This window comes from Pungitius pungitius, chromosome 2 (genome assembly GCF_949316345.1).
Source record: "Pungitius pungitius chromosome 2, fPunPun2.1, whole genome shotgun sequence".
Lineage (NCBI taxonomy): Eukaryota > Metazoa > Chordata > Actinopteri > Perciformes > Gasterosteidae > Pungitius > Pungitius pungitius.
The window spans coordinates 29072656-29085078 of NC_084901.1; the positions used below are offsets into that span (position 1 = coordinate 29072656).

A 12423-nucleotide genomic window follows, 5' to 3' on the forward strand; every position below is an offset into this window, starting at 1 on the left:
CCTTCCTCCTGGCATAATCTGGGACAGGGACCTAAAAATAGACAACTGACAGAGCAAATGTACTCTGCATTATTTTTTATTTTCCTCGTTAATGACAGATCAACAATTAGGGCCCAAGCGCAACACAAAAAGGAAGCAAATCCTATTGTCTATGTTCTAGAGGAAGTAGCTGAACATCGAAGCAGTTTACGCCTCTATACGTCACAGACCGTTTATTTTGGTCTCTGTCCTCTTATTTAGCATTTATGACACATTTGCAACCAAACCTAAGGCTACAAGAAGCATTTACAATGTTTGTGTTTTCAAACAATGTTTTCCTGTTTTTTCAACTATGACGCACACACACTTGTTATCATATTCTGCTTTATTTAGAAAGTTTGTTTCAAAATTTAAAAATATTCATGCACATCGCTCCTGCTTAAAAAATGGAGATTTATTCAAACTCGTCTCAAAACACCTGAAAAGTCCCTTTCCTCCCCAGAGACACACACACAGATGCATAGACAGGCACACACTCGGGGGTAAGCCCTTGTAACCCTGTTTCAAAGGCAATTCCGTTTTGTGGTAACATTTTAACAAATCCGTATTCTCCATTGACTTTAAAGACATTCTTCATCTCTAAATCATGCCACAGTTAAAAAAAAGGAAAAAAGACTATCAATATAGCACTTAAAGCTGAAAAAAACAAAATACGCTCACACTGACAGCAGAGCAATTTGACAGAATATATTAAATTGAAAATGCAACTGTGTTTTCATTTCCCATGGACCTACTCTGACAACTTTTAACCCACACTGGAAAAGCCAACTCGGCTTTATGGTTGACAATATTCAAATTTTAAAAAAAAAAAATATGCATTACCAAAATTATAAGTTAAAATGCATTATTAAAGTATAACATAAAAATGAGGTTTGCAATTTACTTTTACAACCTGCTTCACGCTTCACAATGTTTAAATTTTGATTCAAATGTGTGAATGTAAAAAAAAGCATTGCGCTCAAACCAAATATTATATATATATATATATATATATATATATTTAAATAAATATTTTCCGGTTCTACCGAACCTCTCGGGTGATGTCATCCGGAGGGAGTACGTACGCTGGTTCTATTGATCGAGCACAGGTTTCACTGTTCATCCCTGAAGCACATCAGGCCGTGTGTTAAAAAGTGCACCTGCGGAAGATAAACGTCTGGTAGCTAGCAATCTTATTCCCGCCTTCTGAGAATGACTGACAAGTTGCTGCAAATGGCATTTTGTAAATGCACTCTGCGTTGAAGGTCCGTATAACTGTATGAAAAATTCATACAGTTATATGTCATATGTATGTAAGTATAAATGGATTATTCCGAGACTTAAAATGTCAAATCTTTAATTTCATGTTTGCATTAACTTTTGAATGCTGTCAACTATGCATTCAGCGATTTTCACAATAAAAATCAATGGAATGACACAATTTCCATTTCTATCACAGATCGGGGGAGATGTACATATATCTGTTTTTAATCACTCTTTTTTTTTTCATTACATGGTGACAGAGGGGGAGGTAAGCCATGCAAGTCTCCAAACCACGCAGGAGTGTGGATGGTGAAAGGAACAGGAGGGGGGGGGGGGGGGTTAAAAAAAAAGATATCATTAGTAAATGTGTATCTTAAATTTGAGCCACTTGATGCATATGTAAGTGGGAATTGAGAATGTTATTCTGGAATGACCCCTTCCGTCTCCAACGTATTTTGCCAAGTCCCTCCGTATTGATCCAGTGGTTTGTAGTGTGAGGAGGCCATTGTTTCAATGTCTGCTACTTTGTACGAGTAGCATTTCTATTGTTGTGACTTTGACGTGGCCAGATTTACCCCCCCCACCCCCCCCCCCCCCCCCCCCAGTAAGACCGGGTCTCAGACAAAGTGAGCAAAGGATTGATGGAGGGGATACACCAAACATGTTGACGGGATTGGACACGGTCTCACCTTTTCTTACTCACTTTCTGCAACACAGGCGCTTGTTTCCAAGGTAACGTGAAATCCAGGCGGCTCCTCTTTACCACAGTCTGTCAAGCTACGTTTTTGTCTCTACAGCTGCAATGCACATTACAAAAGCCAGCAAACAGATTGGTCAGGGCTTCAACTTTTAAGACCAGGCAATGGAGGGTTCCTAAAGATTCACTGAGCCTTTAAGACCCTGAAATAACCTTTTACAATCTGTAGTTTTTAATGACAATGCATGTAGTACTCAAGATGGAAAATATCCACAGTGGGAAATGACAGGGAAACAAAGGAAATATGAGGCGGATTTGCTCGGGTTGAAAAAAAAACTCTTACCGTTTCATCCAGTAAACGGACACACTGCGTTCATTCATTTGTCAAATACATACAATGTGAAATATGCGTCGGTGTGTGAGTTAGCTGCCTAGCAAGATAGGGGAAAGTAGGGTGAGTTGTGCCAGTTTTTACTTCTTTTTTTTTTTAAAGTAACTTTAAAGTGAGGCCATGACAGTAGTGCCTTACATTTAAGGATGTACATATATCTCAGGATGTGGTGCATCCATGAGAACAATAACTTTGGATCTGAAAGAAATTGTTTCGGAAATATAGCTTTTGGGAAACATGTGGTCTCTTGGCACAACTTCAAGTTTCTTGAGCACATCACCTGTTCAGATGTCTGCACCCTCAACCTTTTCCACCAATCCAACGTAGTTATAGGATTTGGTTTTACAATGACTGTCACCACCATCATCATTATTCTGGACATCTGAACTATTTTCAGTGGTTAAGTGGAGATGTCACAATTCTGAGCTACTATAAACTTTCTTTTTAGATTTGGTTGGTTTGGAAACTTTCAGAGCAATAATCACAAGTGGGGTTAAGTTGTCCCTCTGGCCTTTGGCACAAATCACCAAAGAGAAAAAACTAGCACAATTTAGCAGTTAAGAGCTTACATCATGCTAACTCTATAGACTCATTGTGTATCCTGCTAACGCACTAAAACATGTGTGAAATGTTGTCTATAATTGTTTAGAAACTACAAACCATAAACCTTGATCATGACATGTATCTTTTGTCAAAATGATGTGGTCAACAATATGGGCAGAGTGCAGGGTTTTAAAGTGGACATCACATCTTGACGAGAAGTGATGGGCGGTATGGAATTAATTGAAAAGGATGGAATCGTGTATCTAGCTACATCCCACATGGTAACAGCCAGCTACTAAGAACTAGCAGACAGTGTTGAAAATGTCTAAAAGGCTGCAAGCTTACTCCCTGCTGGTTAACTGAAATATCATTAAAGATTGTTCAGCAGTGCTCGCATGAATGTAGGCTGGACATACAATGTGCTAATAAAAAGCACTTTTTTTAAAGGTATGATTTCTATTTTCGATAGATTGGTGATACGGTATTATTGGTGATATCGGCTTTAATGAATGTTTAACGACCTGCTTTGGCTCATTAATGTCTAGAAAGACCTTTATGTTTCAGGGCCTTGGTTCTCAAATGCACAAAAAGAGAAGCCTTCCTAGGATTGTTCCTGGTGATAAATGTGCTCTGTGATGCTTCTGGAACAAGGCGCGGCCTGCTGTGACTTGGGGGTTTGTCCGGTGGTCTGAACAGCAGCGTGCTGGAGGGCAGGTGGATGACTCTAACTCCTAAATATCCGGCGCGGGCCACTGGGATTGTTGTTCATTACTGATGACTTAACACTGAAATCCTCTGTAGTCTACAACAAAATCCACCTTTTTGAACTTTTGCATATCGCCGCCAAGCCCTCGCACTACACACACACAAATAGGAACGCCGCATTGTTAACTCGGTATCAAGCTTCGTTACATGCTGCTGCTTGTATTAGCTCACTTACATCTCCCAATTAGGAAGCCATGCATTTATTGTTAATCTGTCCTTCAAGGGAACAAGATTAGGGGTGTTGCAGGAGACTTGTTCCGTGTTGTTGCAGTTTCTGCTGTAGAGTTTGATGGAAACCGATTGCGTAATCCGCCCCTCAGCTAAATGATTAAGTAAAGGCTGCAAAAGTTGAGCAATTTGATTGGTGCAGAGCTGTGCTGTGTGATATACTGTAATCAGGAGACACTTGAAGTGACTGCAGCCACTTTGCGGGGGCCGGGGAGGAGCGGGGTGGGGGGGGCTGCTATTAGGGGAAAGGACATGAAGCGCCAATCGCATTTATGGCTCAAACAAGGAGGAGGGCTTGTGCTTTTTTGCATCGAAAATGTCAAAGCAAACAAGATTCCCCTTCAGCGTTTTCTTTTATTGCCTCCAATTAATGTGCATTAGCCCTGTGGTCTTTGAGTGAATGATACAGGCTTCACAAGGGGGAGAAGGGGGCTGGGGGGGGGTCTTTTAACAGTTTATATATATAGATATAGATAATCTAATGTTATTTCCTGTAGTTGTAAGAGAAAAAGCCGCATTAGGTGTGTGGCACACCACCCTTTGTTAAGCACAAACGAGACAGACCGACTAGTTTGACTAGACTTACTCTTCATACGGCCCCTTAAATCCTCGCCTTAAATAAAATCCACAGCAGGATTCTCCACCTTTTCCTTTGCATAAAGTAACGATGAATGCATTCGCTGCCCCATTGTTAGGGGAGTGGTGAATAATGAAAGAATAGTGCCGCATGGAGCATATTACTCTGCTCCTTCCCTCCATGGGAACAGGTTTCCATAAAACACACAGATCAATAATACATGTCCAATACTTGCTCAACTCCTTCAGGGTCAGCTATTATCCTGTAACAGTTCCGACTTCATCCTGCTGTGATGAAGCGTCGCTCCGCTGTGCGTGAGCCTTGTGACGAGAAGCGTGTTCATGCAGAAGACTGCAGATTTTCAAAAAGCGTTTCTTTTGAGCCGTCACCGTTAAATATCACCAGAAGCTTTAATGTATGTATTTAATGTAGGGCTGTCAATTGATAACAAAGAAATTATTATTACATTTTGAAATACATTAATCTTGATTAATGGAGATTAATGAATGTTGTTGTTACAATGTTGTTTTAAGATTTTGTCTTTAGAAGAAAAACATTAAAAAGTAAGGAGTAATCACTTTAGAAAGCATTTTAGATGTGTATTTCAGACCCTGTTGTTTAATTGTTCATGTTATTATAAACACAAACTACTCACATTTGATCATCTTGGAGGCAGAATACTACGTGGTGGAACATGTTGAACAATGAACATGTTGAACTATCGACTTTTCCTGCCGTCGTCGTGCACTTTGCTCTCAACTCTCCATCATTTAACGGCTGTGTTTGTAGTGCCAACAATCTCCCCACATTCAGCCAGGACGTTCTTCAACATCAGATGTTGAGATGGAAGTAGCCTAGCAGCTAGCTTAGCATAGCAGTGTTTCAAGTGGTCCGTTTGCCACTCGCCCCCCTTCTGTTTGACACGTGGAGGGAATTCCTCTGCTCGGTTCTTCGCTGTATGTCGCGCCTCTTGTTTGTTTTACTACTGATGCAAAAACCTCTCTCCGTCTTGATGTAACTGACTGCAGATAGCGGCCATTTCGTTTCCGCGGTCAACTTCCGGTCCTAAAGGTGTAGGGCCTGGCTCCTTCATCCTATAGTTCAGTGTTTGTAGTGGGCCTTTGCATGGAAAAATTAAAATAAAAAAAAATTCATCCTGTGCGGCAGTTCGAACGCGAAAGGGACCCCTGGGTGTCTGTGCCCTGATCAAATCGCAGGACTGAGTTTCACCGAGAGACAGAGAGGAATCTGGCAACTTCTTGTGTTTTCTTTTGTCCAGTGGCGGAACCTTTGTTTCATGCCAAGGTGGGAGCGCAAAAAGAGCTTGAGCTGAATGCCTGAAAGGGATACTGGCTTCATAACCAAAAGCACTTCCTTTAAAGCTTCAAATTGGGACTTTTTGGGGACAATTATTGATAGTTTGGAAGTGATTTTGTGGAGTAAGCCTTTTAGAAGGAGAGGAGCCTTTATAGAAACCTTTTTTTTAACCTTTTAGTAGCTCCACACTGAAGACCCAGTATTTTAGGGCATACGTAATGGGATTTACCCAATGTTAATCTGTAGTAAATCTTCTGCTGCTACAGATTCAGAGTTTACATCTGCCTAACCATTCAAGGTTGAATCTACTGCTTTTTTGAACTTATGTTAATTGTAAAGCAATTTTGTAAATTGATTCTTACCATCTAGAGCTAAATGACCAGTGTGGTGGAAGATTTTGCACAGACAATCGTAAAGTAAGAAACAAAGGCTCTGAGTCAAATGTGTCTTTCTCCGTTTATTTCCTTGCAAGGGAAGAAAGGTCACAACAGCTACGTGCTCTGCAGACTGTCATGAACCTCCTTCCCCCCCTAACAGAGCGAGGCAGTTCTTATACCTAAGTTCAGTTATCGGTGGCGTCAACGGAAACCTTGACCACCTTGTTGAGTATCTCCAGCCAGGATACTGGGGACATCTAATCCATGTAAGACACGTCAGTTCTTTGAACACTTGAAAACAAATCTGGTTATACAAATATGACCTACTTTGTTTAGTCTCTAGAGCTAGGACGCTGGGGACATTTATCAGTGTGGAACACTTCAGCTCTCATACCATGGCCTTTCCATCTCAGCACTTGCAATTAATGAACTGGTTATACAAATGAAGCATTTATAAGAGTTACATATATTTTTGCCATTACACCAGGTATAGTCATCAAACAAACTCAGTGTGAATGCTTCCCAGTCGCCTGTTTGGACCTCTTCCCAAAGAGGTGTTGTTGTAACATAGATAGTAACTAGTGAAACGGACATTCCCTTTGAATCGGCGCAGCATGATGGTCAGAATGGAGAGTTGTTTTATGTGTAGAGTTGTCGTTACGCACTTGCAGCGGGCTAACTTTCATAATAACTAAAGCATCTTCAGTGTGAAACCAACATGTGGCGTAGTGACGTTACCGTGCATATGCAGACCAAATGGATAATTAACATACAAAAGCGTAATGCCTTGTCCACACAGAAATGCAACGTAATGATAATGAACGGGTATAATGTTGACTTTTTGTTTCTCACATTATTAGACTGCTCTAGTTTCAGCTATCGGTACAACTAATGAACTGGAAACTGAGTGTATGTTCATATGCATAAATATTCAGGCTCATTTTGAGTTTCAACTCCAAATGCAGTCTCACACATACAAGTGTGTAAACGGCAACATGAAACACCATAATTAGCTGTTGATATAGTTGTTATTAGATATTTAAAGTGAGTATTTAATGAACGTAAATCAGTTTGAGAGCGATAGGAGGTTCGAATGCTTTGGTTTGATTTAATGATACCTTTTTGTTTCCTATCGGCTTGGCATTATGAAAAAGTAGTATTTAATAACGACCACTTACTACACTTCCTATGCACACTCAAACGTAACTGCTGTGCACACTCAAAAATGTCAAATCGACTTGTTTCGTACTTCCTGTTGCAATGTTTGTGAACGCAGTCACTGACAGGAAGTCATTTTGGACCAAAGCTGTTGCCCTAGCAACCAAATGGCAATGAAAAGGACTATACACAATTCATCAAGTGTAATACACCCAATAAGTGTGCAGTGTGTCCTCCCTATGAAAGCAGACAGACTAGTACCTGAAATGCAGTGAAACATGCGGACCAGTCTGCTGCACAGCACTGATGCGTCAAATGAAGAATGAAAACACAAGCTCTATGTGTTGGTTAGTGCATCTGTGTTAATGCATGCAAAACTACGCTCTGCAAAGGAAAACGGTGTATGACATCCATCACTGAGTCACATCACACGCACAGGAACTAATTCAAAGAAGACTAGGATAATAAAATCAAACCTTTTTCACTTGACACTCCTTTTGAAAATAGTTCTGATATCTTTATCAGCTGAAAAAAAAAAGTGAATAAAGTTATATGGATGCAGAAAGTACAACCGACAGAGTGATGGGTGTGAAAGTGTTTTCCTCCGGCGACTCATTCTGTCTTCCAGTCTACCACCTTTAATTATTAATGTTACATTGACACACCGCATACTGAATGAAAGAAAGGGTTATGAGTTGCAGAAATATAAGGAAACCTGTTCAACAAGAGACAGGGTTAGGAAATGAATGGGAGTGGTGCACTTTGAAGATGTATTATAACATAATAAGGGTCTGATGATACAAGTATGCAGTATGTTATACTGTAGATTTTTGCTTTTTCTTCCCAGTCGTAAAAGAAAATGGTAAAAGTCACCCAGAAGTGTCTACCAATCAATGTTAACAAATGAGGCTTATTGCCTTGAGCTTTTACACTCCACTTCCCATATCTGGTGTTACTGATGCTGATTCCTTTGTTCTCAGTTTCTCCTTCCACAAGGAAATGACTCACATCCACAGACACAGTGTAGACTTCTTTCCTCTATTCAAAGCTTTATGCTTTCGAGCATTGGATTTCTTATGATTGTTCTTTTGATTCCGTCAATTAGTTCAATTTTTTTTTCTCGTCCAATGGTTCTAAAGATTATAATTTGGTAAGAAGCATTTTTATTTAAATCATTGTATAATGATGAATTGTAATTGAATTATTTTCCTCACGCCTCAAAACCAGAGCCTGTGGATATTCAATTGCTGAATGCATAGAGACAGATACAGCATGAGAGTTTTCTGCGGGAAAATAAATTCTTGCTTACTTGAAAAACGCAAGAAGAGAAAAAAAGAGAAGTGACCCGGGCTGTAATCTTTCTCCTCCAGGGGAACAGTGGAGGCGCGCTTTGTCTACGTCTTCATCCTGGGCATCCTCTTCACCGGCACCAAAGACCTGCTGCGGTCGCAGATCGTCACAGCCGACGCCAAGCTGAAGAGCAGGGGCTTATGGGAGATTTACAGCGGCTTGGTCTTGTTGGTTTCGCTGCTGTTTCGCGCTCACAACCTGCCGGTCCTGTGCTGCTGCCTGTTGATCCAGACCTTGATGGCTCAGTTCATCTGGAAGAGGCTCCACTACGACGCGGCCCAAACCACCATCATGCACTACTGGTTTGGTCAGGCCTTCTTTTACTTTCAGGTAAGCACCCTTAATGACCGTTAAGCTATGCAGGACGTGTGCTTTAAACGACATGACTCATAACCAAATGAATCCTCCATGGAGCAAATCCAGAAGTAACGTTGGCTGGCATCTTCCTGTAGAGGTTGTGTGTTCCTCAAAGGCGGATGAAATACCTTTCTCATGATTTAACCTCTGCCCAGGACGGTCATTAACAGCGCAATGGGCTCGGGATTAAAACACCACTAGACTATTTCCAGCTTCGGCGCCGAGGCGTGAACTTTTGACTAACGCTTTCTAGCATTTTCCAACAAGCTGCAGCCAATCTGGATCTGTAAAGCGGAGACTGCTGATTTAACTTTGCCCGCTGTTGATTTTGAATTGAAATGCAATCAGCGAGCGCAGCTACAGAGTCTTTACCGTAAATATGGGCTGCTGTTTTAAAGTCTGGCAGCTGAAAACACAAGCGGATTATGGGAAATCTTTCAGGTAACCTCAGTTACCTCAATTAAGTTTCTCTCTTCTCTCTTTCCGTCCCGATCGGTGAAAGCGACGGGGGGGGGTCAGACTCTGCGGGTGTGGGTAATATTTCTCTGTCCCAAAACCAGACAGTCCGTAGCTAGGAAGGAGGGTTTCCATTCTCCACGACTCATGGCCACGTAAATTGTGGGGGTCGGGGTGTGAATTCAGAAATGTCTGTATAAAAATCGGAATCATCACGAGTGGCGCTCGATCACAACGGGTCTCAACCCTCCGTATGCAGCCTCCAACCTGCTCTCTCACTGTGCGTTTGCTTGGAACGGAGACAGCTGCTGACGTCCCCCCCCCCCCCCCCCCGTGTGATCAGGGATGTGTGCACAGACGGGAACTAAACCGCAGTTTGATGTGTTGCTGCTCGCGGCTCGTCGTTGCATTCACACCGGAACAAGAAAGACCTCCTTGATCTCTGCTCATCTACCCGACACGTTTATCTTCCCCGTGTACGTGCACAATAAGGCTGAGGCGAGCGGGCCACAGCGGCACCCATCGCTGCACGTGTTGCACGTCGCTAATTATAAAACGGAGAGAAAGCAGATAGAAAGCGAAACCTTTTAAATGTGGCGATTTGGTAGGTAAAGATGCGACGCTGTTTCTCGGAGGTGCCGATCAACGTCTTGATTGCTTTGAAGGCGGCGAGGCGCGAGCAAGGCTCACAGGAGGAGATTTCAATAACCCGAATGTACCCAATGTGATTAAGCACCTGAGCTGCACAAATGTGAGCATGGATTCCTCTGTGAGAAGAGTTTTGCAGTCAAATCGCAGCAAGGGCGACACTCAAATAATCTAATAATAACCGGCTTACTTATTAGGATTTATTCTACACTGGCTGAAGAACAACTGTTTGTAAATATATCCTTCATTTACAGCACTAAAGAAATGTCTTTTTTACCGTAGATATCAATAAATGAAATAGTTTTTATTAGGTTAGAAAAAGTTTAATATTTGTAGTTTACTGCATGCATATTTTCCTTGTTACATACTGGCAACTGGTCTAAAAGTTCACTAATCTGGGGAAGGAAAAGCAGCGCGTGTGCTGTAGCCTCTAACGAGAGACCACCTGCAGACGGTCAGCGTCTTAAAATACAAATGACAACTGCGTCAGCAGCTTGGAATAACAATGATAGAGAAAAGAGGTCTGAAGCAGATCTGCATGTTATTTTTGGGGGTTTGTCCGTGGACATCCTGCGTCATTCCTGTAATGCTAGAATCAGACAGAATAATGCTAAAGAAGATGTATTTTGTGCTCCTGCAGGGCAATTCTAACAACATCGCCACCGTCGACATCTCCGTCGGCTTTGTGGGGCTGGAGAGCTACGTGGAGGCTCCTGCCGTCTTCCTGACGGCGCTCAGCACCTACGCCGGGCCGCTGCTCTGGGCCTGTCACCTCGTCTGCTACCTCAGCTCGGAGAGAGGCCGGTAAGAGCCACATAAAGAGGCACCCTGCAGAGGGGAACCACCCAGGCGTGTTTGCACCCCAGGGTTATTTTGTGACAACTCCAAGTTCAACTCATTAACTCGACTGAAACAAAAAGTATCCTGTATTTGATTAAACAAACCAGGGTGGAAGCTGGTATGTAGCTGCACTGTGAATTGGTCCATGTGCCAAACTTAGATTGAAAGTCAAATTATTTATTTAAAAACTGGTATTTAAATCATTGAGACATATTAATAGTAAATGATTTTTATCAGTGTTGTTCTGCAGATGCCTGCTTGAACTTTTGTATTAACATTTTTAAAAAGTTCATTGGCGCCCACATGCTCGACGCCAGAGGCGGGAGACTTCTCTGGGTACGCACCCCTGTGATGGGGACGCAGAGCAAAACAAGCACCAAGTCATTTGGGAACGAGCAGCATCCAATAAGGAAACTCAAACCCTCAGACGGTGACTGGCGGGACGATCACGGCGTCACGCACGGACTCTCTTGTTTGTAGGGACGGTGCAGCCCAAACTATTGCCACGTTTGTGTTGAGGAAAACCAAATCAATGGCCGAATAGGACGAGAATGTAGCGTTATGAAAATCCTGACTGTTCTGTTAACGATGAGCCGTAAGCTGCCCATCGGCCTCAGTGAGAGACAGAAGCTGGCTGGTAGCCGTAAGTCATGGAGTAGTCAGAAATAGGATCCGGTTCCATTATTATTATCATCCATTCATAAGGACCCGTTTGGATCAAGTGGTGCAGTTGCTTGAGGTCACCTGACTGGGCAGGTGATCCACCGCCATTTCACCACGCCACTCTGACTACGACTTCTACAGCGTCGCCTGTCCCTCTCTTTTTAAATCCTCCCTGTGGCTGGGATGGCAGGTGTGTAGAAATACTGTTATTTGGTTTACTCGTGGCACCATGGAGACCCGCTTGGAGGGTATCAACAGATGCATGTAAACAGCTTAACCCGCATAAGACCTAAACTGGAGAGTAGCAGAGTCGCTGTGTGTGTGTGGGAATGCAGCCAATCGCTCCAGCTTCCCCTCCGCGCACAGCGGAGTGATGGGGTCCGTATCCGGGCAACAGCTGCCCCGCTGACGGAGCCACAACTCAAACGCTATTTATGATAAGAAGATGGTATTTGACTAAGGGTGTTCACTTACGACTATTGTAGATAATAAAGTGATATAAATCAATGGATATATCAGGAGCTGCAGCTGTCTTAATTATTAGTATTTTTTTTTAACAACACGATATCAATGTATAAAGGAGAGCTTTGCTGAAGTGAAGGTCTCCGGTTTAAAAACCAAACCTTTACCCATCTTACAGTCTTTTTGTGCTGCGAGCAGTAGAGCCTGATGAAGAGGAGTTTGATTTGACCCCCTAACACGTTGGAACCGAACACCTCCCGACTGGCTCAACAATGGATTTAGATGAAATGGCTTCAGAGAACAGCTCTGTGAA

The 12423-nt window shown here is 42.5% G+C and overlaps 1 protein-coding gene across 2 annotated transcripts in view; it reads left to right on the forward strand.

Moving 5' to 3' along the window:
- pigg (phosphatidylinositol glycan anchor biosynthesis class G (EMM blood group)) overlaps positions 1-12423 on the forward strand; it is a 54213-nt gene that overhangs the window by 36881 nt on the left and 4909 nt on the right. For both annotated transcript variants that reach the window (XM_037461833.2, XM_037461832.2), the window contains exons 11-12: positions 8705-9014; positions 10786-10949. In XM_037461833.2, the coding sequence (XP_037317730.1) occupies positions 8705-9014; positions 10786-10949 (474 nt within the window). The remainder of the gene's footprint in view (positions 1-8704; positions 9015-10785; positions 10950-12423) is intronic.